This window comes from Pinus tabuliformis, chromosome 5_1, assembly GCF_031772625.1.
Source record: "Pinus tabuliformis cultivar Carrire ecotype Pingquan chromosome 5_1, CPIR1, whole genome shotgun sequence".
NCBI classification, from domain to species: Eukaryota; Viridiplantae; Streptophyta; class Pinopsida; order Pinales; family Pinaceae; genus Pinus; species Pinus tabuliformis.
The window spans coordinates 934,679,383-934,705,472 of NC_142305.1; the positions used below are offsets into that span (position 1 = coordinate 934,679,383).

Consider the following 26,090-nt stretch of genomic DNA (forward strand, 5'->3'; position numbering starts at 1 on the left):
TTGCAGGGTGACTTTCGCACTTCCTGGGCCAACGCAAAGGCAGCACTTGGTGCTCACATGGTGGGTAGAGTATCAGTCTTTGAGGCTGAGCTTTACCGTGGAGGTTTGAGGAAATACTTGGAGTGGTGTTTGCTTCATTTTCAAAGCTTGGAGGAGGATTTTGTGGGTGTTCTTGCAGGTCGTATTCCTGGAGCAGTTTGGAGGGCGTAGGCCATAGAGGAGGCCGAATTTGGGAGGTTGGATTCAGGCCAAACCCTTTCTGGGTTTTTGTGGGTTTTGGCCAAGGAGCTTGGGCTGAAGTTTCATCATTTTCTGAGCACTAGAGACAGGGTTTCTTGCAGTTCCTTTCCAGCCAGCAGTGCAGTTACTAGGAGACAACACAGAGCATTAGAGGAGCAGTCATTTTCCAGCATTGAGATTATTGTTTATCACCTGGGTTCTGTCAAGCTTGCCCTTGAGGCAAGCCCAGGTGCATTTTCCATACTATTGTACTTGCTCCATTTCATTAATAAAATGGATCAGTTGGTTCTCATTTCTGAAGTGTATTGAACATTTGTTGATCGCTTATATTTTATGTGTATGAATCGTATTTGCTTTTGCATATCACTATTTGTTTAAGTTTGGAACATTACAGTGGTATCAAAGCTTAGATTCTGGCTCAGTTGTGGGAAAACTTTTCTATGAGTGAGGAGGACCAACAAAATATTAATTACAGGAGGCAGAGGTACCGAAGCAGAGAAAGGGAGTTGGAGATTACTCTAGACACGGAGGATATGTGGGAAGAATGTGGCAACAGAAGATATGGGTGAGCCCGGGAATAGGGAGGAGATGGCCTTTGATAGTCTCTTGAAGGCTTTGAGTGATTTGGCAAAAGGGAAGAAGGAAAGGTTGGACGAGTTCAAAGTGCAGAACCGGGAAGGGAGCACTTACCGAGAGTTTGTAGTTGGAGAGACTTCAGGGGCCTCTCAACAATTCGATCACCTTTCACCTACTGCGCAGCAGCCATCCTCGAGTGAGCCAACTTGAGCTACTTTACCCTCTTTTATACCTTCGGCGCAAGGTGAGACTGGTGGAGGAGAGGATCCATCGTTGATGGTGGAGCATTTCCGAGAGTGGCAGTCCATGGGGGCAGACTTTCAGAGATTTTTGCAAGCTCAAACAAAATGAGAAGGGGAAGGGCTATGGCACACAGAACTATGAGTTGCACCGTTCTATTGGGAAAATGTATGTTCCATCTGCATATGACGGCACCACCTAGTGCATAGCACGTGCTTGGGTAGAGAAGTTGGTCACATACTTCTAGTTAAACCAGATGACAGAGGTAGAGGCCATCAAGATGGCCACATTGCACCTAGAGGGGGAGACACACAATTGGTGGTTTCATGGTTTGTCCACTCTGGGGCATGACAACGTGACTTCCTATGAGGACTTCAAGCGGAGAGTAGTGGAGCGCTTTGATCGGAAGGATCCAGAAGCTCACTTCAGGGAGTTGACCCAACTCAGACGGGCAGGACATCCGGACATTATATCTCGGAGTTTTTGAGGGTCTTAATCATGGTACCTGATTTGTCAGATGCAAGCAGAGTATACACATTTGTAGAGGGATTAACAGAGCCATTGCAGGGACTGGTGAAGTCACGCAAACCATCTACTCTTCTGGAGGTAGTTTCTTGCACTCGAGATTTGCAGGGAGCTATTCCCAAGACCTGAGCTCCATTTCCTTCATGCACTCCCTACCCTCAGAAGGGAAGTGACACTAGAGCACCCACAGCGCAGAGAGCAACCCAAGGGCAGGGTCAGTTGGATGATGAGACCAAGAGAGACCTCAGGAGGAGGAAGTTATGTTTTACATGCCGAGAGCATTGGGAACCTGGTCATCGATGCACAGCAGGCAAGGCCTATTACATTGAGGTCTTCTCAAACAGTGATCAGGAGGATGATGAGGAGACGCGAGGATCTAGCTGGGAGGGGGGCACCACCACCACCACCACAAGGAGGTGCATCTTTCGCACCAGCCGGGGGAGTTCTAGCTTCTTTGTGCGGGATTCCCAAATTCTTGACCATGAGGATCAGAGGAACGGTGCAACGGCAACGTGCTTCAGTTTTAGTAGACAGTGGGGCCACCCACAATTTTATTAATGCTCAGATGGTCTAGAGGAGGGGCATCACCACTGTAGAGTTTGAGGGGTTTTCAGTCCTAATACTAGGAGACAGGACTATGCAGTGTACTCGATATGTTCCTGCCCTGACAGTGACTATGGGGAACTGTACGATGACAGACCGTTTTTTTTGGTAGATGTTTCGGAGACCAATGTGGTGTTGGGTGTCCAATGGTTGTATTCTCTTGGTTGGGTTACCACCGATTAGAAGCATCTTGTGATGGAGTTTGCTAAACCAGATGGCAAGCCAGTGGTTCTTCGGGGCATGCATTCGTACCCTCCTCAGACGGTTTTGACCCACAAGATGGAGGCCGATTTGAGGCATGGAGACATAGCATGTGCAGTAGAGTTGAGGATTTCAGAGGCTAGGGGAAAGACCGTGCCACCACATCCAGATATACAAGTAGTGTTGGATAGATATTTGGTAGTCTATGGAGATATATCGTCAGGACAACCACCTGAAATGGGATTCAAGCATACTATAGAGTTGGAGCCTGATGTGCAAGCAGTCATCACTACACCCTATAGGCATCCCAAGGCCTATAAGGACAAGATCGAGAGGGCCATCAAGGAGTTATTGGCATTGGGACACATCAAACCAAGTTCTAGTTCGTTTGCTTCTTCAGTGATGTTGCTAAAGAAGAAGGATGAGACTCGCCGCATGTATATTGACTACAGGGCCCTTAACAAGAAGACGTTGAACAAATACCCCATTCCACGCATTGATGAGTTGATGGATGAGCTTAGAGGAGCCAAGTACTTCTCTAAGATAGATTTGCGGTTCAGGTATCATCAAATCCGAGTGAGAGAGCAGGACATCCCGAAGACAGCTTTCAGGTGTCATTATGGGCATTTCGAGTTCCTGGCTATGCCTTTTGGGATGACTAATGCACCAGCTACTTTTCAGTCGTGCATGAACCATGTGTTCCAAGGCCAGTTGAGGAGGTTTGTACTAGTATTCTTTGATGACATCTTGGTATACAACAGGACATGGGAGGAGCACCTGCAGCACTTAGAGACAGTCTTGCGTATATTGGAGGAGCAGCAGTTCTACGCTAAGATGTCAAAGTGCAAGTTTGGGTTGACGGAGATGTTGTACTTGGGACACATCATAGGTGTAGATGGGGTCAAGGTGCACAAGGAGAAAATTTGGGCCATTCAGGATTTGCCAAAACCCCAAGATGTGACAGCGTTGAGAGGATTTTTGGGCATCTATACCTATTATTGGAAGTTCGTGAAGGGCTTCTCACATTTGGCAGCACCCCTCATTGATCTGACTAAGAAGGGGGCTTTTGTGTGGACAGAGGAAGCTCAAGCAGCATTTGATCGCCTCAAGGAGGTGATAAGTTGTTGCCCGGTATTGGCACTCCCAGATTTTACTCGGCTTTTCACATTGGGGTGTGATGCATCAGGTGTAGGGATCAGGGCAGTCTTGTCCCATGGAGGGCACCCCATTGCTTTCGAGAGCCAGAAGCTTCTATCTCATGAGATGTCTTATTCCATTTACGACAACGAGATGTTGGCCATAATGCATGCATTAGCCAAATTTAGACAGTACTTGGTGGGGAATCGATTCCGAGTGAAGACGGATCACAACAGTGTTCGCCATTTCATGGGACAGCAGGGCCTCAATGACAGACAGCAGAGATAGGTCAGCAAAGTGCAGGCCTACAATTTTGATATTGAGTATGTGCGAGGAAAGCACAACGTAGTGGCGGATGCACTGTCCAAGAGACCGGTCGAGCTTTCACTCATGAGCATTTGTCATGACTGGAAGGCTCAGTTATTGGTAGAGTACTCTAAGGATCGTCAGTTGTGCGAGATCTTGGAGAGCAGCTATGCAGATGAGCACTACAGGGTGATGGATAAGGTTATTTATTATAAGGGATGCTTATTTTTGGTTTCGGGATCACAGTTGAGAGAGCGCGTCCTTCGAGCAGCTCATGGTTCTCCTTTGTCTTGGCACCAAGGGTTTAGGAAGACTTATATGGCAATGAGAGAGCGCTCCACTTGGAAGGGCCCTAAGGGATGCATATTTTTGGTTTCGGGATCACAGTTGAGAGAGCGCGTCCTTCGAGCAGCTCATGATTCTCCTTTGTCTTGGCACCAAGGGTTTAGGAAGACTTATATGGCAATGAGAGAGCGCTCCACTTGGAAGGGCCCTAAGGAGTGCGAAGCTTGCCAGAGGAACAAAGGAGAGTTGACCCATCCAGCAGGATTGTTGCAGCCTCTTCCCATCCCTGAGGGGAAATGGGAGAGCATCTCTATGGATTTCATCACTGGACTTCCCTCGGTGCAAGGGAAGGATTGTATTTTTGTGGTGGTCAACCAGCTGACCAAGTTTGCACACTTCTTTGCCATACCGACACGATATTCAACCTCACAGGTGGTAGAGTTGTTCTTTAGGGAGGTCTTTCGTCTGCACAGACTCCCTAAGACTATAGTCAGTGACAGGGATAGCCGATTCATGGGAGGATTTTGGCAGGAGCTCTTCAGACTAGTCGGCACTGAGCTCACCCCAAGCACCAGCTATCATCCGCAGACCGATGGCCAGACAGAGAGGGTGAACCAGTGGTTAGAGGGCTATCTCAGGAATTATGTGACAGGGCAGCAGAGGGCTTGGATTCGATGGTTGCATCTGGGAGAGTATTGTTACAACACCACCCATCACATGTCCATTGGTATGACTCCTTTCCGTGCTTTATATGGTTATGATGCTTTGTCTTTTGCTGATATTGTTTCTGGACACAGCAGGGGCCCAAAGGCCAGGGATTGGATCCTAGAGAGCCAAGATATCCTCAAGGTTCTTAAGGATAACCTACAGACGGCCCAAAACCAGCAGAAGATGTATGTTGACCGGCATTGAGTAAAGAGGCATTTTGAGGAGGGGGACTTGGTCTACCTTCGATTGCAGTCGTACTGACAGTCCACACTGAAGCAGAAGGGGGTTGAAAAGCTGCAGCCAAGATTCTTTGGGCCATACAAAGTGATCAGGAGGGTTGGAGAGGTGGCTTACGAGTTGGAGCTACCACCAAGGAGTAGGATTCATAACATCTTTCATGTGTCATGCCTCAAGAGGGTGTTGGGGCAGCAGGTTACAGCAATTGTGGAGTTGCCTCCACTTGATGATGAGGGGCATTTGATTCTAGAGCCAGAGGCCATCTTAGAGACCAGGGAGAGGAAGCTCAGAAGCAGGATCATCAGAGAGTATTTGGTGCGTTGGAAGAGTTTACCGGATGAGGATGCCACTTGGGAAGGAGAGCACATTCTTGAGCATCCGACATTGAAGTTGCTTGGGGACAAGCAACATTTGGGAGGGGAGGACTGTCATGTCCCTTCCTAAATTATTTTGGAACAAGATTAATTTTTGTATTATGGGGCCAATTTTGGAGCTAGTGGACCCCATTCGATTTTATTAGGAGATTAGACTTAGGAAAAGTTATTTGTGTTGTAGTTAAGTTACACATGGGGGCCACCCTCACTAGGGAAATACGCACTCCCTAGTTCGATTTGCATGGAGGTGGTTAAGTTTTGCATGGAGGTGGTTAAGTGAGGGCCCATGATGGAGGAAGAATTGGAGGGAAAAGTACTCCACAAAATCTATATAAGGAAGGTAGCTCTCCTCATCTCATTCATCTTTTTGGTATATCGATTTCTCTTTGGTTGCTCGACCTGCTTAGCCAAGTCACTCGATGTTTAGCATGAGTTCTTCAAATGAAGAGCCCACCCTTTCTTCGGGGGACTTCGAGTGCCACCCTAAGAAGGTTTTCTTCATTTCTTTAGGAGGAGGGTCTCATTGTGATTTCCAGCAGTGTCATTCACCTCCAGGTGGTGCTTATTATCAGAGGACGCAGTGAAGAGGAGGCCAAGTTTTCTTGTGGTGTCTTGCAGTAATGTTTGGGTGAGAGATTTTCCGAAGAGGAGGCAAAGGAGGATTGTTGACATTTGGGAGAGTTTGGGAGTTGATGGAGCATATTTCTTTGCAGGGTGACTTTCACACTTCTTGGGCCAGCGAAGAGGCAGCACTTCATGCTCACATGGTGGATAGATATCATTCTTTGAGGCTAAGCTTTACCGTGGAGGTTTGAGGAAATACTTGGAGTTGTGTTTGCTTCATTTTCAAAGCTTGGAGGAGGATTTTGTGGGTGTTCATGCAGGTCGTATTCCTGGAGTAGTTTGGAGGGCGTAGGCCATAGAGGAGGCTGAATTTGGGAGGTTGGATTCAGGCCAAACCCTTTCTAGGTTTTTGTGGGTTTTGGCCAAGGAGCTTGGGGCTGAAGTTTCATCATTTTTTGAGCATCGAAGACGGGGTTTCTTGCAGTTCCTTTCCAACTAGCAATGCAGTTACTAGGAGACAGCGCAGAGCATTAGAGGAGCAGCCATTTTCCAGCATTGTGATTATTGTTTATCACCTGGGTTCTGTCAAGCTTGCCCTTGAGGCAAGCCTAGGTGCATTTTCCATACTATTGTACTTGCTCCATTTCATTAATAAAATGGCTCAATTGGTTCTCATTTTTGAAGTGTATTGAGCATTTGCTGATCGTTTTTATTTTTCTATGTATGAATCGTATTTGCTTTTGCATATCACTGTTTGTTTAAGTTTGGAACATTACACCAAGATTTAGCCTTCCAATCCTCTCAATCACATCACTCAAAGGGTCTTCCTAATCTGAATAAGTGGCTAGAACTTCATGAGGGGGAGAGAGTGCTTTAGAAGGAGATTCCATAGATTGATCCAGGATAGGGATCCCCCTTTCAAGATGTGGAATCTCATTATCAAATTCATGAAAAGTTTTTGCATGACTAAATCTATCCAAACGATCAAGTTGTCACTCAACAGTATTGTCAATCTTGGAAGAATAAAAAAAAATCACATCTCTAGACACTATAAACTTCTTATTTATCTCATCATAGAGACGATATGCTTTAATGGTATCTCAGTACCCAAGGAAGATACACTTTCGACTCCTTGCACCAAGTTTGCTTCTTTGTTCCTTAGGAATCAAGTCATAGCAAGGAACCAAAGATCCTAAGATGCCTTCCTGAAGGGATGTGGCCATACCACATTTTATAAGGAGTCTTGTTTTTTAGAGCAAGAATATGAAGACTTTTATGCACGAGCAGATATTCCTTGCAACTTCAGCAGTCTTTCCTCTTTTATTCCATTCATGACAACTAGGTTGTCTGATGCTTTTATTATCTCAACTTTGCCATCAAACATGTGAATGGAGTGTCTTTGCTAGCGACTATAGATGTAACAGTTGCAACAAGTACTCTTTAGCTTCTATTCATCCTTTTGTTGGTGGTTGTTGTTCTCTATCTGAATCATTGTTTGTTGAATTTTCCTAGTACTTCAAATCAGGTCTATGTCTAATCACGATCATAAACACACTAAAATACACAACTTCAAGCACTTTGCACAACAGAAATCTAATAGCAGTGAATCAACAAAGGACCAGCTGCTCACAAAGTATATGTTCCTTCAAATGCATTGTATATATCAACTCCAAGATCGGCTCTCCTTCTCACAGTGATCAACCCTTCAAATCACTGTACAATCAGCTCCAAAATCTCAACAACACATAGTGGTCTTTGTCCATCAAAACCATTGTATAATCTACTCTCTAACCAGTTGTCCAACACTCCTTTGTTGGACAGACTTCAGGGGTTCAACTCAACAACCCTTCTCATCTTAGCAGAGCAACGCTACCCCTCTTCACTGGCCTCACATAGGCTCAAAGGTTCCTCAGCCATCCCATGAATGTTTTGAGGCCTCTCTGCCTAGTTCCACTTCCTGTGCCTCCTCAGACTGCCCGCAGCTCTCCACACATTGCCTGTGGACCTTCTCTACAGCCTTCCACAGAATGTCTGTGCCCTTCTCTGCAACCTTCCACAGAATGCCTGCAGCCCTTCTCGGTCCTCACAGTAGTCTCCTACAACACACAAAATTTAACCATAAACTTATAGTTCCTCCAGTTGTGGCCACCTCAAATTCGTTATGCTTCTCAAGAATGACTTGCTATGATGGTTTCCAATGTCCTCAGTGTCTCCTAATGTATAGTTTCTTGGTGGAGTAAATTAAGCCCCAAGGGTCATGTCCTTGGCCCTAGCCGACCTAAGCCTACATGCTCAAACACAATTTATATTAGAAATAAAAATTATTTTCTTGGTTTTAGACCCACCGCTTTGGGTTCTAAACCCCATGCTTGGGTACTATGCCCAACCAAGTCCATTTGGTGGGTTTACTCCACACAACCTAGTACCCAAGGGTTGTGAGAGTACCTCCCAAGAAAAACTTTTCAACATTGTTTTTCCTTTTTCAAACTAGGAAAATCAAAATTCCTCTTCTTTTGACACATTTCTCACTAATCAATTCACTAGTTGAATAGTTTCTTTAAAATCCTTTTGACCTAGATTGATAGGTGAGTAATTTGTAGTGTTGTTATTGGACTCTTTGTTGTTATGAACTGTTATGTGTCTTGTCCACAGTGTTCATGTATCAAATTACCTCCATGTGTTGAAAATCGTATAGCTTGGGAGGTACTCCCACAAGTCACAGGTACTTGATTCGTAAGGATTTGACCCACTTTGTGGGCTAAGTGCCCAAGCCTGTGGGTTTTGAACCCAAAGTTGTGGGCTTAGAAACCAAGTTTATCATTTGTTTATTCTATTTGTTGTAGAGGACACCATTGATGGACAAAAGGGGCTCCTAAGACAACATTAGACAACTATATATTTATGAGACCATGAGAAGTCAAATACAACATGGCAATCCATTCTTGTGAAGAACATTAGCCTAAGGAAGGAGCCGCAATACCTCAGGAGTAGCCGAGCTAGAAGAGGACAAGAGGAAGTCTTTTTTGTGCATGTGAAGAGGTTGAGTTTTTGTTTGTGTTCTGAGCCCTATTCTAGAACAAAGTAAGGAGAAGCGGACATTGGAAATTCAATGAAGAGGTTGTGTTCTATTCTATGTAAGGGAAGACGGCTAAAGTCCTAGAAAGAGGCCTAACAACATCAGTTTTGCCTACTGTAGAAGGTCAAAAGGCCTCATGATCCTCGTTCAAAAGTTTTGTGGAGGGTCGAAGCCCTAGAAGAGGCCGAAACTAACCTCAACCTAGAGCAATAGCACTGAAGTACATAAGACAGAGAAATAAGGTCGTGAGACTACGTGGAGAAAAATTTGTTGGTGTAGATGGATTGCTAAGCCTACATGTTGAAGTTTGTTCATTAAAGAAGGATTGAACAGCAAGGTTAAAGGCTGATGTATACAGTGAATTGAAGGACAAATTGATTGTCAGCAACTGGTAGTACAAGGCTATGAGAAAGACTTAATCCCTGTGAGTTTTTGGAGGCAAGGGACAGCCAAGTACATCAAGGGCAAGAGGATAGAAAGAGTTGGAAGCAAAGGATAGCTATAGCAAGTAAGTCAAGTATTTATTCTTTGTTGTTTTGGGTAGAATGAAGGTCAAAGGGAGTTGGCCTCAAGCCCTAGTTGTATATTGTTGTATACTAGTCTTGTTTCAAGTTTCATTAAGGACCATGATCCCTGGTATGGGAGTCGTATGATTATTTTATTGAAGGACAAATAATAACAATTTTTGGGCCTATAATACTTGTGTACTTTATCATTTCACTATTGTTACATTTCCGATGTGCAAAGTTGTTTTCGTTGAACACTCCTAGTGTGTTTGTGTGCTAGTCTAGCCATAGACCAAACCTAGGGTGTAAGGAAAATTCAACACCATGGTTTCCATTTCTAATATCTGATCTTCTCTAAATCTTCCTGACAAAATGATAGAGCAAGCAATGAATCCTTTTGGTTTTGAAATTGTTTTCTAAATAATACCAAGATTGCAAGTCCACCAGTTGTATGTATTAAATGCACTATAACAATGACAACTTTAACAACCACAGCCAATATTATTTCTTCCAACGTTGTAAAAGCATTCTCTAGCATCATGAGTTTCACTTCCCTAAATAGCACATCGTTAGAGAGGTTCTAGATGTTCATAGTTTGCACACTCGTTTTGTAGCTACAAGATCATGGTGGAGAACATACATCATCTATCATCATTTTGCAATATTTGCTTGATATATTACCCTTCAGTTTCACATTAGGATGACTACATTTCTTTGCCAAATTTTCCTAGCATTTGAGCTAATGTTATTCATATTTTGAGACAATGTCTGAGCCTAGTGTCTCATAAGCAGTTGTGCCTTCACGAGAATTGTGATTATGTATCATGATGAGCCCAAATTTGTGACCATGTACCTATGTATTTTAACTATACCATGATTAGTCATCTATGTAAAGTGTTCTTCTTACTTAGGGGCTTTCTTTAGAAACTTGTGGTTTGTCATGGCTCATCTCCTTAGTCACCATTTCAAGGCTAGTCCCATGCTCATGGCTCATTCTAAACCATCTCTTAGAGGTCAATTATGGCTAAAGTGGGTGCCCAGAATCTTGGGGTGGATCTATTACGACGCATGACTTACAGCTCCTCTAGGATTTTTCACTTTACCACTATATAAAAGTTGTGCTATTGTATTGTAAAGGTTGTCATACCTAGAAGAACGGTATCCCTTTAGCTTATGTATGGATATATGTATGTATGTTAGCTAATTGTTTCCCTAGCACTTTTGGGTTGTATTACCTCCCAAACTATACTTAATGATAAAATCCCTAATCCACAAGTTACAACTCGAGGGACAACTATTAGAGTGGTCACCGCTACCACCTAAGCAACCTATCCTCTTCTCCTCTAGCACAAGGGGGGTATACCTAGTAGGATAACTAAAGCTAAGCAATGACTTAAAATAATGTGAAGCAAGAATAGGTCCAGTAACATAGTGTTTTGGGGTCTTTTTAAATTTTAAAGGAGGTGACAGAAGGAAATAGAACTCAGTGCCAAATCCAACAAGGGAAATGGAGTCAAGATGAATCAAAGAGGCTTATAGAGCCAAGAAGAAAACCCTTTTAACTTCTATGTTATGAATATAATTTATATAAAAATAATATAAATATAAATATATAAAGAATAATAAATAATATTTAATTAATCATTAATTATTATTATTATTGTTTACATTAATTCATAACATTCTATTGCAACCATAAACCTTTCTGTATTACTAACAACAATGCACAGTAGAACTACCAGGTAACTGTTTAGCTAAACTCACCTTTAGGGTTGTGTTCAAATTGTTGCGTGCATTACTAAGAAGCTTGATCTGGTCATGGTTTTCAATCAGTGTTTGGCATTCTTGACACAACCTGTCCCAAATATAGAATGTTCAGATTGCACATGTTATCAAATCACATTCATAGCAGCAACTTGTTACTATTCCTCTACATTTAGAAATATGTGCGAATCAAAGTAATAAAAAACTATTCAGTATTGCAGCTCAAATTAATCACATACTTAAAAAGGGATGACAATATGGTTTTTAAATATTGAAAGCAAAAGCCTGTATTTTTAGAAATTCGAAGTAAAAAGAAAAAGCCTTTGCATAGTCCATGCTATAGTTATATTTAGAGAAGAAGGAATCTGCAATATTTATAATTAGTTTTCACATGTGAAATAGCATAAATGATTACAACTTACGCAGCCATAGTTTTTTTTTCTACTGCCTTATGCAATGGAGAATAACTTGTTTTCCATCCTTACCATGACTGATATGCGAGTGAAAATGCTTCTGATACTTTAAAATCATTAACTATGTGATTTATGGTCTAATAGTAATGTGGATAGTAAAAAAATGTGTTGTATTAACACTCATTAAGTGTAATGTGTAATAAAGGCCACATATATGTCGAGTGACCAACTAGGTTAATAAAATGTCTAATATTAGAGTCAAGTTATGGTTCAAAATCAATAATTGTGAGATTTATGGTCTTATAGTAATGTGCATAATAAAAAAATATGTTGAGTAGTATAGCTCGATAAAGTGTCAAATCAAATGTAATAGAGGTCACATACATGTTAAGTGACCAACTAGGTTAATGAAATGTCACTAGAGTCAAATTATGGTAGTTAGGGTAATAAGGTAGCCAACTACCTAATTTCTGAATAAAAGAATTCTATCACATCATGTCAATGACTCCTTTATTTACCAAAACTTATATTTTCATTGTCTCTCTCTCACGTTATGGTCACATATCTTCATAATACCAACAGTTTGTATCAAAGCAGGCAGCATTTGGTGCGTGAGAAAGTCTGTGCATGTAACATACAAAAGTACATTACATATAATAATAATGATATACTGTTAAAATTGGCAACTAGGGCCAAACTCCATGTGGGTCATCTTATTTATGGCAGCTGATATTTTTCTTGGATCCCTCTCATCGAGAGGTGTAAGATTGATCTAAAGATCATCCGATTCCGATAAGTATTCATGGAGTTATGAAATTATTTGTGTTATAAAACAAATTGTCAAGTTGGCCAGCAACTTATGTAGGCTCAGAAGCCCAATAGTCATGTCTATTCATCATCTACGTTTTAGTATAAATAGAAGAGGACTTGAAATCATTTGAGAGACATATTCTTCACGTGATCTCCTCCTCTCCACGTCTTTGGGTTTTTGGTGAAGGAGAGAGACTAAGAATATATGCTGGGCTAAGTAGATGATGCCCTAGCCGCAGTAAGGATTACGCTGTCTCAAGAGGCTCAATCCGCAGATGAAAGGAGGGCTAATATAGGCCCCAAACGAAGGCCTGAATCCGCTGTCTATTGACACTATATGCAGCAAGAAAGAGACTCTTTATCCACAGTCAGGAAGAGGATCTATACACAGTTCTAGAGGAGATGATTTGCTGTCCAAAGGAGCTTCATACGCAGCCCTAATCCGCAGTCAAAGAAGATACTCTAAACGTTGTTCATAAGAGCCCTAAATGAGATCCCTAACTCGCTGTTCTAAGCCGCAGTCATCAAGGGGTTCATCTACAGCTATAGGAGGCATTACACAGCCCTAAGTAGAGCCACAGTTGCACTATAACTGCTGGGCTTATGCTGCACTAGAAGCTGTCCTTCATCCGTTAAAGAAGGCTTAAAGCAGCTCCTAATTTCCGCTGTCATAATGAAGATTCTATTTGAGGTAATGAGAACTATATGCTGAACTTATACACAGTCATACGCTGTCCTAAATGAGATTATACATCGCTGCAAGGAGAGGCTTAATACGCTGCCTTAGGAAGCCTCTATACGCTATCAAGAGGAAGATATAATCTCACATCTATCCACAGTTTGATGAAGCTTCTATCTGCCCTGATCACAGTCCAAGAAGGAGGTTCCAGCCACTGCAAACAAGGTCTCAAGCTACTTTTATAGCTGTAGGTGACAGCATGACCTTTTCCGTATTGTTAGGGTATGATATGATGGGCAAAGCATTCAATGAGGAGGAGCTATGGGGCTGCTGCATAATTGGGTTACTGTATGAAGAGACAAGGTTGCAATCAACAGCTGGGCTAGGCCACAGGCCATAGCCAGCAGTTGTAGGCCTCTTCAAGTGCAGAGTTCAGACCCTATAAGGCCATGCATCGTTGAAGCAAATATGTACAGGCAAGCTGCAGTCTATAGGTGGACTGTGGGGTTTGTTTAGAGTGTTGTAGCTCACAGCATTTGTACTCTATCTGGTGTCCAGCTCTGCTATGAAATGCATCAGTCCTTACTGCATATGAAAGGTGCTCAGTGAAGCAGCAAAGGAGGAAGAGTGTTATAGGAGGAAAGCTTCAGTATTCTAGCTATTTGATTGAGCTGCTCTAGGCCTATCATCTGCCATTTTGTGTTATCTTCATGGTGAAGATCTTTGATGACTGATCTCTTATCTTGTCAAGTCAAAGTGTTGACTTCTGATGTATATGTACTATCTCTCTCTCTGCTGAACTATGTACTATCAAGGGTTTCCCCACATTGGGATTTGTCCCCGGCTAGCACCATATCTTGTGTCCTCTTGTCTTGGTTTGTCTTTTGCGATTTATATTTATGTTCTATCTGCAGTTTACTTTAATGCTGATGTGATTGCTAATCTGGAAAAGATATTGAGCTAACTGTGAAAATTGAAATAGAATGCTCTAGCATAGAACATACCTAAAATTAACATATACTAATATATATAAACATATAACACATCCATAAATCAAAATAATAATAAGCCATGTGCCAGCTGCCTCAAAAAGCCATATTTATAACATCACAAGCAATTGTAAATCATCATCACTTTCATATCTATGAAATAGATTTATTATTTCAGAACTTATATCTATTTTTGAATATGTCCAAGATATTGTTCTTCGTTTTTTAGAAATAGTTCTTACAAAATCAGGTGGTACGATATATCAAAGCCTTTGATTCGGGATAAAAATATCAAAACTTTAGGCGGGTGCAGCACCACCACACTTTTTCTTTTCACCAATACTCAAATGTGCGGACTACGCCTTAACCAAACACTTAGTCAATTTCCAATTCTTCAAGTATTATAATGCAGCGGAAATAAACTTCATTTACTCTTCATCAATTATACATATGTGCAGCAGATAAAAACATTCAACACAATATTCAACACAAGTTTTGTAATTCAATTGTATATAAAATTACAAAGTGTCGTGCTGCCAACAAACACGGCCAGCACGAAAGGCGGAGAATACCAAAAGAGTGGTGTGGACGGGAGAGAACTAGGGTTTGATACAGAAGACTCAGGAACAAGCTGGTAACCATGGGGGGGCAAGGAAGAGGGAGCTCCACTCCCTCCTACAGTCACGCGGTTGCGAACAGAAGCAGAGGAGCGAATTGAAACAAACCTCAAAATTCTTCAGAGAATGAGACAAAAATTACTGACACCCAAAAGGCAGAAGGCAGCAAACCCAATGAAAAGGAAGGGATCCACGAGGAGGTTCGACAAGAGCAGAAAGCTGAAAACAGTGATCAGAGAACTGTGAATAGTAAAAAAATGGGGCCCTGCAAACCCAAGTCTAACATTAAACCACGGATAGTCCTAAATGCGCTGCAGGAGCACAGGGATCACATGACAACCTATGCGATCATATGCAAGTTTATGGGTATCTAGCCCACAGAGAAGGCACTATACACTTGGATAAAAAACACCTGGAAACCAAAAGGAGAACTAAATATCCATCTTGGATCTAAGGGTTTTTTACTGTGGTATTCACGAACCTGGAGGATAAGGACAGAATTTTTCAAGGACGACCATACTTCTTTGCGGCTGTTGGTCTCTACATGCGACCTTGGACGATGAAATTCGTTCTGGAGCGCGAGACGTTCACATCGGTCCCGGTATGGATAAGACTATACTCTTTACCTTTAGATTATTGGATGTCAGAATCTTTAAAAGCTATAGGCAATAAATTAGGGCATTTCATAAAGATATCAAAGGCAACTCTGCGAGGAAAATACACCTCCTTTGCTCGCATATGTGTAAAGATGGACTTATCAGGGGCCTATGTTGCGGGGGAGCGCCCCCCCTCGCTCCCACTCCCAATCCGCGCTCCGGGCTGGAGCGACTCGGGAGCGGGTCGGGAGCGCACTCCCTAAAAAAAATTTTGCTCCTTGCCTTTTCGGGAGCGTTTTGCCTTTTTTGCATTTTTTGCATTTTTTGTAGTAATGTTCAAAATGCAATTTTTTTTGAAAGAAACAAATAGTTTGTGAGTGGGGCAACTTAATGGTCAAGTCTAGGCCCTAGTATTGATATGCTATTCATGGTAATATTAAATTCTTAAAGTAAAAGTGGCATTCTCCTTAATCTTCATTTTCATCCTTTTACTTAAATTTTTAACATTACCATGAAATGACTCAGGATGTTTGAGAGTGGTTTCGTCCTCATTGGATTTCATATGGAGAAAGTCGAATTTTAGATTTCATTCAAAATCCAACAGACTTATCAGTTTTTCAGGATTTCAATTGAGTTTTGTCATGTATTAGGGTATGGAACTCGTATTTAATCAAGAGCACCAATCCCTCTATGTACCTTGATGTTAGTGACATTGGTTGTCAAACTCCTCTATCATGACCCTCCTAAAAATGTATGCATCACTCAAACAAAATCTTGACTTGACATGCTATGCTTTTTCTATCTTATGTTAATGCTTAGAGGGTGATATTAATGACAAAGATCCCTATATAGATACTAAGGTAATGACAAAGATACCTCTGGATATTAATGCTTGGACGGTGATATTAATGACAAAGATCCTGATTTTGCAACAAGACTAAAAAATTAGACATTTCTCGTGGTGGCAAGAGGCCCAAGCATAAGAAATAGATAATAGATTTACTTCTCTTTTCTAGTTTCTAGTAGCTTTTATAACTATTGACTCTTTCATATTTATTATGATATTTATTTAAACAATATATGACAATTTAAGTTTGAAGTTGGCAATTATAACTCATTAGTAGTGAATTATGAATATGATGCTTCATGAAAGTTGAAAGTTGTTTCATTTCATTTCATTTTATAACATTTCATTTCATGTTAGATATTATTTGTTGTAATGGTTACACTTAGCTTACAAGTACAACTTTGGTGATCAATGATGATAAATGTTATATATTGAATTTTGAAAGCTTGAAACTTTAAGATTGATGAATCATGAGACTCAACATGTTGTATGTTACTATGTTACTAACTTGCGGACGTGGTTGATGAAGATTATAACTTCTAGATGATTGTTGTTATATGGTTCAATCTATGTTTTTTTATGTTTTTTATATCTAATTCATCATTCTACATGTTTTTGTTGACATATATGTATCAAAAATTAAATATATATATATATATATATATATTTAAAAATCGCTCTAGAATTCGCTCCCAAACCGAGAGCTTTTGAAAATGGTCGCTCCCGCTCCCGCTCCCAAGTAATATAGTCAGGGGCACTTCCGGATGAGGTCATCCTAAAAGTTTATGATGAGGAATGGGTTCAGACAGTTGACTATGAACACATACCATTTAAATGCCGCAAGTGTCATGAACATGGACACCTCTTCAGGGACTGCCCACTTAATAAAAGGGAGGAAAACCAGAAAACCAACAAAGGAAAAGACCCTGAAGGTTTTACCAAAGTGGGAGGAAGGGGGAAAGGAGGAGGAAAGAGGACCCAAAAGAAACCCAGTGAAAGCAAATTACCGAGTCACAATGGTTTTGAAATTTTAGAAGAAGAAGAAGAGGAAGAAGAAGGAACACAAAGAATACCAGAAAACCACCAAAGAGAGAAAGGAAAAGAGGCTAACATGGAAATCATACAGGAACAAGATGAACACAGAATGGATCCTCAAAAATCCATGGAATTAGACAGGGACCATGAGATGACCCCAAGTGAAAGCGGCACGGAGGACCAAGATCTACAAGAGATCCTTGAGCGGGAGAACCTTGAACTAGAAAAGTTTCTAGAGCAAGGAAGCAACAAAGGAATCAACTCTCTACCACAGGAGGAACTTGATAGAGTACAACAGCTATTCCTAAACAGGTCTAATCAAAAGGCTATAGGAGTAAAAAGAGGCCATGACAAGCAGTTGAACAAAGGAGTTAAATCAATGGGATTAGTATCAGGAAAATCTACCAAAAACCCAGGAAAAAAAAGAGGAAGGAAAAGACAAAAAGAATTGTTGTTAGAATGCGGAAAACTCATGATTAACTTAGGCAAGATGAAAGATCTCTCTAGTTACTCCTTTAAAAACCCCACATTATGAAACTCACAACATGGAACATTAGAGGACTGGGGAGCAAAAGAAAACAGAGAAATTTAAGTAACAGAATCAAGGAAGAAAAACTTGATATGGTGTTCATACAGGAAACAAAATGCTTAGTAGAGAAAATTAGAGAAAAGCATAACAAATGGTTAAGTATGAGTATCTCGAAGTCAAAGCAACTAATGCAGCAGGGGGAATTCTCACTCTATGGAATCCACAGAAATTTGGTATTCTTGATGCAAAGGCATCCAGGCACCACCTCTCTCTGATTATTCAACCTGTGGGGGACAAGGAGTGCTACATGATTACCAATGTCTATGGTCCTCAACTTTTGGAAGAAAAACTCAGGCTCCTCACCTCTCTGGAGGAAATGAAAGAAAGGCACCCAAAATTACCCTGGATCCTGGGAGGAGATTTTAATATGATTAAATCTCTCACGGAAAAAAAAGGGGGAACCAGAATACTGGGTAGAGACTCAGTAGCATTCCAGAACTTCCTCACTAATATGAGACTGGTAGACATGGATACTGGAAATGGCACATTCACGTGGAATAACAAGAGAGGGGGTATAGCTCAAGTAGCCTCAAGACTTGACAGATTCATAGTCTCAGAGGAATTATTGCTCACAGGGAACAACTTGACAACTTGCATCCTCCCTTTTGGGGGATCAGACCACTGGCCCATACAACTGGAAGCTTCCATGATAGGAACCGCGAGAAACAGGCCCTTCCGGTTTGAGAATGTCTGGCTCACACACTCTGATTTCATCACAAACATTGAGAAGTGGTGGGCTGAAGAGTTACACACCCAAGGAACGAAAATGTTCATCCTTCATCTTAGACTCAAACACATCAAGAGAAAGCTCAAAGAATGGAACAAAAACGAGTTTGGCAACATCTTCAAAGCTAAAGAAGAAGTGGAAAAGAAATTACAGGAGATTAATCAAATTCTCATCTCAGAAGGATTCACAGAGGAAAGAAAAGAGCTAGTGGACTCACTTCAACAAGAATGCGATAACATATGTTATCAAGAGGAAATCTTCTGGAGACAAAAATCCAGAGTGCAATGGATTAAGGAAGGGGAGAGGAACACTAAGTTCTTTCACAAGTCTACCATTGCACACAGGGCTAACAATAGGATAACGAAACTTATAGATCCCCAAGGAACAGAGAAAAATACTCATGAAAAAATGGAAGATGTTCTGGTCCAACACTTTCAAAGTATTGCCAAGGAGAATATGGCAGACAGATCCCAATTCACTAAAAGATTTACCCAGCACATTCCAAAGCTGGTAACCAGGGAAGACAATCATAATCTCAACAGGCTAGTGTCGGAGGAGGAGGTCAATGAGGTCATCAAAGAAATGCATAATGGGAAAGCTCCAGGACCAGACGGTTTCAATGTAGACTTCTTCAAATCATGTTGGAAGATAGTCAAACATGACATTCTGGAAGTAGTGGAGGAATCGAGAAACTCTAAATCAGGTTTGAGAGCGATTAATGAATCCTTCATTGCCTTAATCCCCAAACAAGAAAAAGCCACCACTCCTGACAGATTCCGACCCATAGCTTTATGCAATGTGGTGTACAAAATCATTTCCAAAGTCATTGCCAATAGACTCAAACCTCTTCTACCAACACTTGTGTCAGAAGAACAAACTGGATATGTGGAAGGGAGGCAAATTCTCAATAATATAATTCAAGCTCATGAAGTGGTGCACTCCCTCAAAACCAATAAGCAAGCAGGCATGATTATACAGCTGGATATAGCAAAAGCTTATGATAAACTAAGTTGGTCTTACATCAGGGATGTTCTCAAAGCATATGGCTTTGACCACAATTGGATAAGGTGGGTCATGGCTCTTGTCACTACTGTCAGTTGCTCAATTCTCCTTAATGGCTCTCCATCCAGAACTTTCAAGCCTTCAAGAGGCCTCAGACAAGGTGATCCTCTCTCACCATTCCTCTTCATTCTCATGATGGAAGGATTGGGCAGAGCGATCACTGCTGCCAGGGAGGAAGGAAGAATACAAGGACTGAGACTTACTCAGAATGGAGACACTTTGACCCATCAACAATTTGTGGACGACACTATGCTGCAAGGCATACCCACAGTCAAGGAAGCCAAAGCATTCAAACAAATTCTATATGAGTTTGCTTTGGCTGCTGGTACTGAAGTAAGCCTTGCAAAATCTAAGATCTTCTTTTTCAACACTGATATCTCTATTCAAAGGAATCTCTCCAGAATTCTAGGCTTTCAAAGAGATTCACTGCCCTCCAAATATCTGGGAGTACCCCTCACAGACAAACCGCTGAGAAAGGACATCTGGGAGGCTGTAACAAATAAACTGAAGGACAAGGTCAGCAAGTGGACTAGCAGATCCTTGAATTTAGCGGGGAGGTTAGTCCTCACCAAGGCGGTACTGCAAACCATCCCAATCTTCATGTTTTCAGCCCTTCCGACACCATCAGGTATCCTTCAGCAAATCAGAAATATCCAAAGAGACTTTCTTTGGGGAAAAGGAGAAGAGAAAAAGAAATGGGCTCTGGTAGCTTGGGACAAGATTTGCAAACCCAAATCCCATGGTGGTTTAGGTCTACATGACCCAGTGATTCTAAACAGAGTCTTGGGAGCAAAACTATGGTGGAGATGGCTAAAGGAAATACAAAACCCCTGGGTGAAACTCTGGAAACAAAAATATGCAATGGATTGGCAAGAAAAGGACCACATAAGAATGTCAGGAAACATAAAAGGTTCCCATATTTGGAACAAGGCCTGGGAGAACAGAGCTTTAGTACAAAAACACAGTTTCTGGGAGATCAGAAATGGAAACCTTGCCTAGTTCTGGGAGGACAACTGGCAGCAGGAAGGTAACCTTAGCAGAGAGGAACTAGATAGTATTCAGACTGATACAATAAACAAAGGACTGAAAAAAGTGAGTGACTATTGGGAACAGGCAAGGGAGAATTGTAAATGGAGAATTTGGAAGCTACTAGAATACAATGAGGCAACCCCACTGAAAACTCAAGCTAAAGCTCTGGAGATCATCCTGGAAAAGAGAAAAATTTTGACCTCAACTTCGGATGACCTACTAAGATGGGGTAGAAATAATGAGGGTGTCTTCAACCTCAAGGAAGCCAAAAGAATAGTTATGGGACTTAACTTACCAAGCACTGACAAGACATGGAAAGATATATGGAACAACCCACACTGGAAGAAGATCAAACTATTCAGGTGGTTGATCCAACATGGAAAGATTCTAACTTGGGAGAATCTCAGAAAGAGAGGGTTTGTTGGACCTTCAAGATGCCATTTATGTGGCCAACAGGAAGAAACCATGAATCATCTTCTCAACCTCTGCTCCTACACCTCAACCTTATGGAATTGGGTAGCCGATGTCTTCAGGGAAACAGACAGGAACGAAAATGACATTACTATTACGTTGAAAAACTGGAGAAGAGACTTCTCAGACAATGAGACACTAAATAATGCCTGGGCCCTGATTCCAAGTTTCTTGGTCTGGAATGTCTAGAAAGAATGCAACAACAGAATCTTCAAAGATAAGACTGGCCTAGCTCAAAATATCATAACAGTAATACTAAAGCAGCTTAAGGAAACGGTCAACAGCCTTGGGGGGCATTCTCCAGAAAAGCCCTCGGGCATCAGAGAAGCCCGCATTCTGAAACTGTTGGGACTTCAGTCACATAACCCTCAGAGTCCTAATGGAACTGTGAAGCATACCTCAGAAGGAAAAGCTTTCTGGCAACCTCCTCCACATGGTTTTTTAAAATTCAACATAGATGGAGCCTCAAAAGGTAACCCTGGGGACGCTGGTTATGGTGGAGTTATAAGAGATGAGGAGGGCAACTTAAAAGTCATCTTCCACAACCACCTGGGAAGGGCCACCAATAATATGGCGGAACTCATGGCTATGGAGCTATGCTTGGAGATTCTAATAGAGTACAACATTCACAATGCCATCATCGAGGCTGACTCTGAATTAATCATCAATTCGGTCAAACGGCTAGGCTCAGGCACTTCACCAGATAAAGTCTCGAGCCACTGGAGACTTCTACAGGTCTATCACAAAATACAATCTCACCTCAGAATTCTAAGAACTCTAAGTTTCGTTCATGTAAGAAGAGAAGCCAACAGTGTAGCAGACTGGCTAGCCAATGAAGGGGTAAGATGCACACGAGACAACAGGTGCTACAGGTGGGAGGAGGTACCAGACAGCCAATTGCGTGAAGGCTGTTCATTTAGGGCCCTCACAGACATGGAGCAGTACCAGAACAGACAGGGCAACTGACTGTCTCCTCTCGTCAATGAAGGATAGGGGTATGTCAGGAAGATACACAGAGTTTGGGAACTTGTGGGTCTCGAAGGAAATTAGGCAGTGGCAGAGCAAAGGCTACAGGCCAACGAGCAGGTTGGTGGGTTCGGGAGTTAGTTAGCGGGAGTCAAACAATTTCCGTTTACCACCCTCATCGGGCGCCCTCAAAACCAAAAGTGGTTTCTATGAATCACATGTGATGCCACTCAACTGTCAACACGTGGCTTTGGGAGGAGAGTGAATACTGCCCTCATTGGGCAGGTATTCCTCGAGCTTCTGCTCCGCCTGATATGGCCATTGGCCGTTTGATCATGGGGGAGCAGATCGACGGCTATCAGCTATCGTGCAGGTTAGTGGGTCCGGGAGAAAGTCAGATGGAGTCAAAACAGCTTCCGGTTTACCACCCATATCGGGCGCCCTCAAAACCAAAAGTGGTTTCTACAAAATGCATGCGATGCCACTCAACAGTCTACACGTGGCTTTGGGAGGTGAGTGAATACCGCCCTCATCGGGCGGGTATTCCTCGCGCTTATGTTCCACGCGATATGGCCATTGACCATTAGATCTTGAGGGAGCAGATCGACGACTATAGGCTGTCGAGCAGGTTGGTGGGTCCGGGAGAAAGGCAGCGGACCCGAAATCTCTTGGTTGCATTCTCTATTCCCATTTTTATGTCCGCCAAATGTTTTGTCAGGGCTTCCTTTTTTGTACGGGTACTAAGTGCTGCTAAAAATCTTCCCTTTGTTGGAGGAATTGCTTCCTCTTAACGCCAGTTGTAACTTTTGTAACATATTTTTAGACACAAGTTAATAGAAGGTCCGACTCTTGCTTTAGTTAAAAAAAAAAACAAACACGGCTAGCACACTTCCAATTTATAAGTCGTGCCTATAGAAATAACCAAGTCGCGCCACTGTGCACGGTTCACCCAAACTCCGGTCCTCCCTAACACTGTCATGCCCACTGCCCGTTGTATTGGCCTACCCGCGCCTGTTGCACCTACTCCGCACTGTTGCACGCTCACTTCACCACTTCCGACACACACCCGTGCCTTGTCGCACCGTCAGCACCCGTCGCACAACTCTGCAACTCTGGTCAAGCCGCCCTCGGGTCAGGTCACGCGCCCAACTCTGCACCCGCGCCTGTGTATCGGGTCGCCCGCAAGTCGAGTCGCCCACTGGGTCGGGTCTACAACTATGCCCACGCCCTGCGACGCCCTCGGGTCGGGTCGCCCACTGAGTCGAACCTGCAACACTGCGCCTGCCGCCCTACAACTCATCCACCGGTTTGCCTGCACCTCTTGCCCAAAAACCCCGACTTTCCCTTCGGCAAACTTCAGCCCTGCAAATGCCCATCCACTTGTTCCCTTGTCTTGTTCGCTTCCTTGTTCTCTCTATCCATTTGTTGAGTTGTTCGGTGATTATCCAAAACGCCATCCTCCAACGCTTATATATACTCATGCTACACGGTCGTAACACCTCCAAGGGTCGCGACCCTTCACTCCATCGCGGGTCGGTCTGTCCATAATACACATGTCGGTTCACTCCACCAACACATCGACCTGCCCATACGCTCAAGTCGGCCCCATATAAACTCAGCCTCCTCCATCGCACACTCGGCCAACATTTTACCACGTCGCACTTCTTTGTAGCAGGTCGATCGCCCGCTCACCCAACGCGCCCAACCATCGTCGCACGACTCCTCCGCACGTCTCACCCGACGCCCGATCATCTCGCTCGCCCATCGCCTTTAATCGACACGCTCGTCCAAGACGTTCTCCTCATCACACATCCACCCGAGTTGGGTAGTACGGTCACCTGTCGCAACTCGGTTGCCTTTAACCGAATGTCGTCCCGTCATCGCACTTTGCCTGAGTTGGTCGATACGAGCGCTCATCGCACATGAGCACGCCCAACTAAACTCGTAGCCCTGACATCCTCCACCACTCTAAAAATGTTGTCACCCTCAATAACACCATCCCAGCAATCTCCATTGCTAAGACATATCCATAAGTGTGGCCACCCAAATAGCTCCACCCATGACCTGCTCTATGCTACCAATCTGCCAAACCGAGATGTGTTGTGTTCGATGGAGTATCATGGCAGGAAATTTCACATGACAGCGACACATGATGAGTCGACACGATTTATGTTGCAGTGGTGACATGTATCTTGAGTTGAGGAGGACCAGCCTCTTCATGGTGGAGCAACATGGGGTTTGCGACAGATGTGATTGACGTTCATGGATTTTGGAGACTTTCCCGTTTTTGAGAGATGGACCTTGATGGGGGTTTATGCGATGATGATAGAGCAGAGTTGGGTAGCATGGATAGTGGATGTTGGAGCTAGCGACAGTTTGCGATGATGTGATGGTGTTGTCGAGGACAACAACATTTTTAGAGTGGTGGAGGATGTCAAGCCCAAGAGTGGCATATTTGAGGTATTTGGCAATCATTGAATATTGGCATTTGTCTCTCTTTTGTCTTGTCAAGGATAGCCTTACTAACTCTCTCTCTCTCTCTTTTACTAGTCATTGTGCATTATATAGTTGCATTGCTAGTCTCTAATTGCATTTCATTACACAAGTTTCTCTCTTTTGCAAAATTGCATTGCATGGTTGAATTCTTTTTCTTTTTTTGCATGTCATTTACTTGTCTCACTGTTGGCAATCTCATCTTATTGCTTGTAGTTGTGCTCTTGCAATCTTGTAGACTTCTCTTGTTCTAATTTGCAAATCTAACAATTGAAAGAGAATTTCTCATAAGCATACATAAGTGATAAGGAGATATCGTTATCATTAAATAACATTAAGGTGCTTCTCTAATTGGTTCTTGTGATCTTGATTGATAAGTGATATTGAACATTGGTTATAAGTGATCTTATTTTATTGTCATTTGAGCACTTTTCTCATTGTTATAAATCTCATTGAAGCATCTCTAATTGGCTCATCTCTTGTATCCTCATTCTAGAGTAGAATTGCATAACTAAAATTTACCTCCAAGCATAAGCTTGGTTGATAGAAATTTAGGGCCACCTTCTTCATCCAATTTGAGAAGTTAAAACCCCATTCACAGTTAACACAGGTGACCTTGCAGTTCTCTTGTGGGCAATCCCTTGTAGGAACGGAGGCACTTGGGTGGTTAGAGGTCCTAGGGAGGTATCATTAATGAGACCATAGCCTCCTTCCCCAACACTTCTCTCTACAACCTTGTTTGTGACTAGCTTCAAAACAATTGAGGAGAAGGCTCTCACCTAGAATAGGCATTTAACTAAAAGTAACCAAGATCCTGCATCCTAGTTTTAGATTAGATCCTGCATTTCATCTACGATAGATCTTGCATTATTTCTTTGCAGCACTTGTTTATCCGATAACTTGACATATTGATTTTTGTTATGCAAGTATTTCTTAATTTTAAGGGACTAGTCTCTCATTGATATATCTTAAGAATCTAATTTGTAGTGCTCAGTAATCTCGCTTGCCACATAAATTTAAATCAAGTTGCTTGGATATTCATTTGTATCTCCTAAAATTGTTGATCCTCAACAAGTTCCTCATCCATTTCACCTTTAGGGACTACCGCCCTTAGCTTGCTTAAGGAGATAGCTTAAACAGAGTGAGTAGGGATCAGAGTGACAACCTCTACTTTGAGCATTGCACCTTCGGTGTACACTTCAGGCGACAACAGGGCAGAAAACACATCTACATTTGTTGATGTAGCTATATGATCCTTATTGGACTCCTCCTTCCGATTAGGACGCTTAGTGGCATAGTGTTCGAACACATGGCAATGGAAGCACTTCATCTTGCTGAAATCCGTCTTTTGGCCCTTCTGACTAGAATCGGCCTCTCCTTGGCCCTTCTTGCCCTTGGCCTTGCTACCTTTGTCTGCCAAGGCAA

General features: G+C 42.5%; 1 protein-coding gene across 4 annotated transcripts in view; it reads right to left on the reverse strand.

Moving 5' to 3' along the window:
- The window catches only part of LOC149167846 (exocyst complex component SEC6-like), a 504,852-nt gene that overhangs the window by 468,116 nt on the left and 10,646 nt on the right, over positions 1–26,090 (reverse strand). For all 4 annotated transcript variants that reach the window (XM_089433197.1, XM_089433196.1, XM_089433194.1 and 1 more), the window contains exon 5: positions 11,343–11,433. In XM_089433197.1, the coding sequence (XP_089289323.1) occupies positions 11,343–11,433 (91 nt within the window). The remainder of the gene's footprint in view (positions 1–11,342; positions 11,434–26,090) is intronic.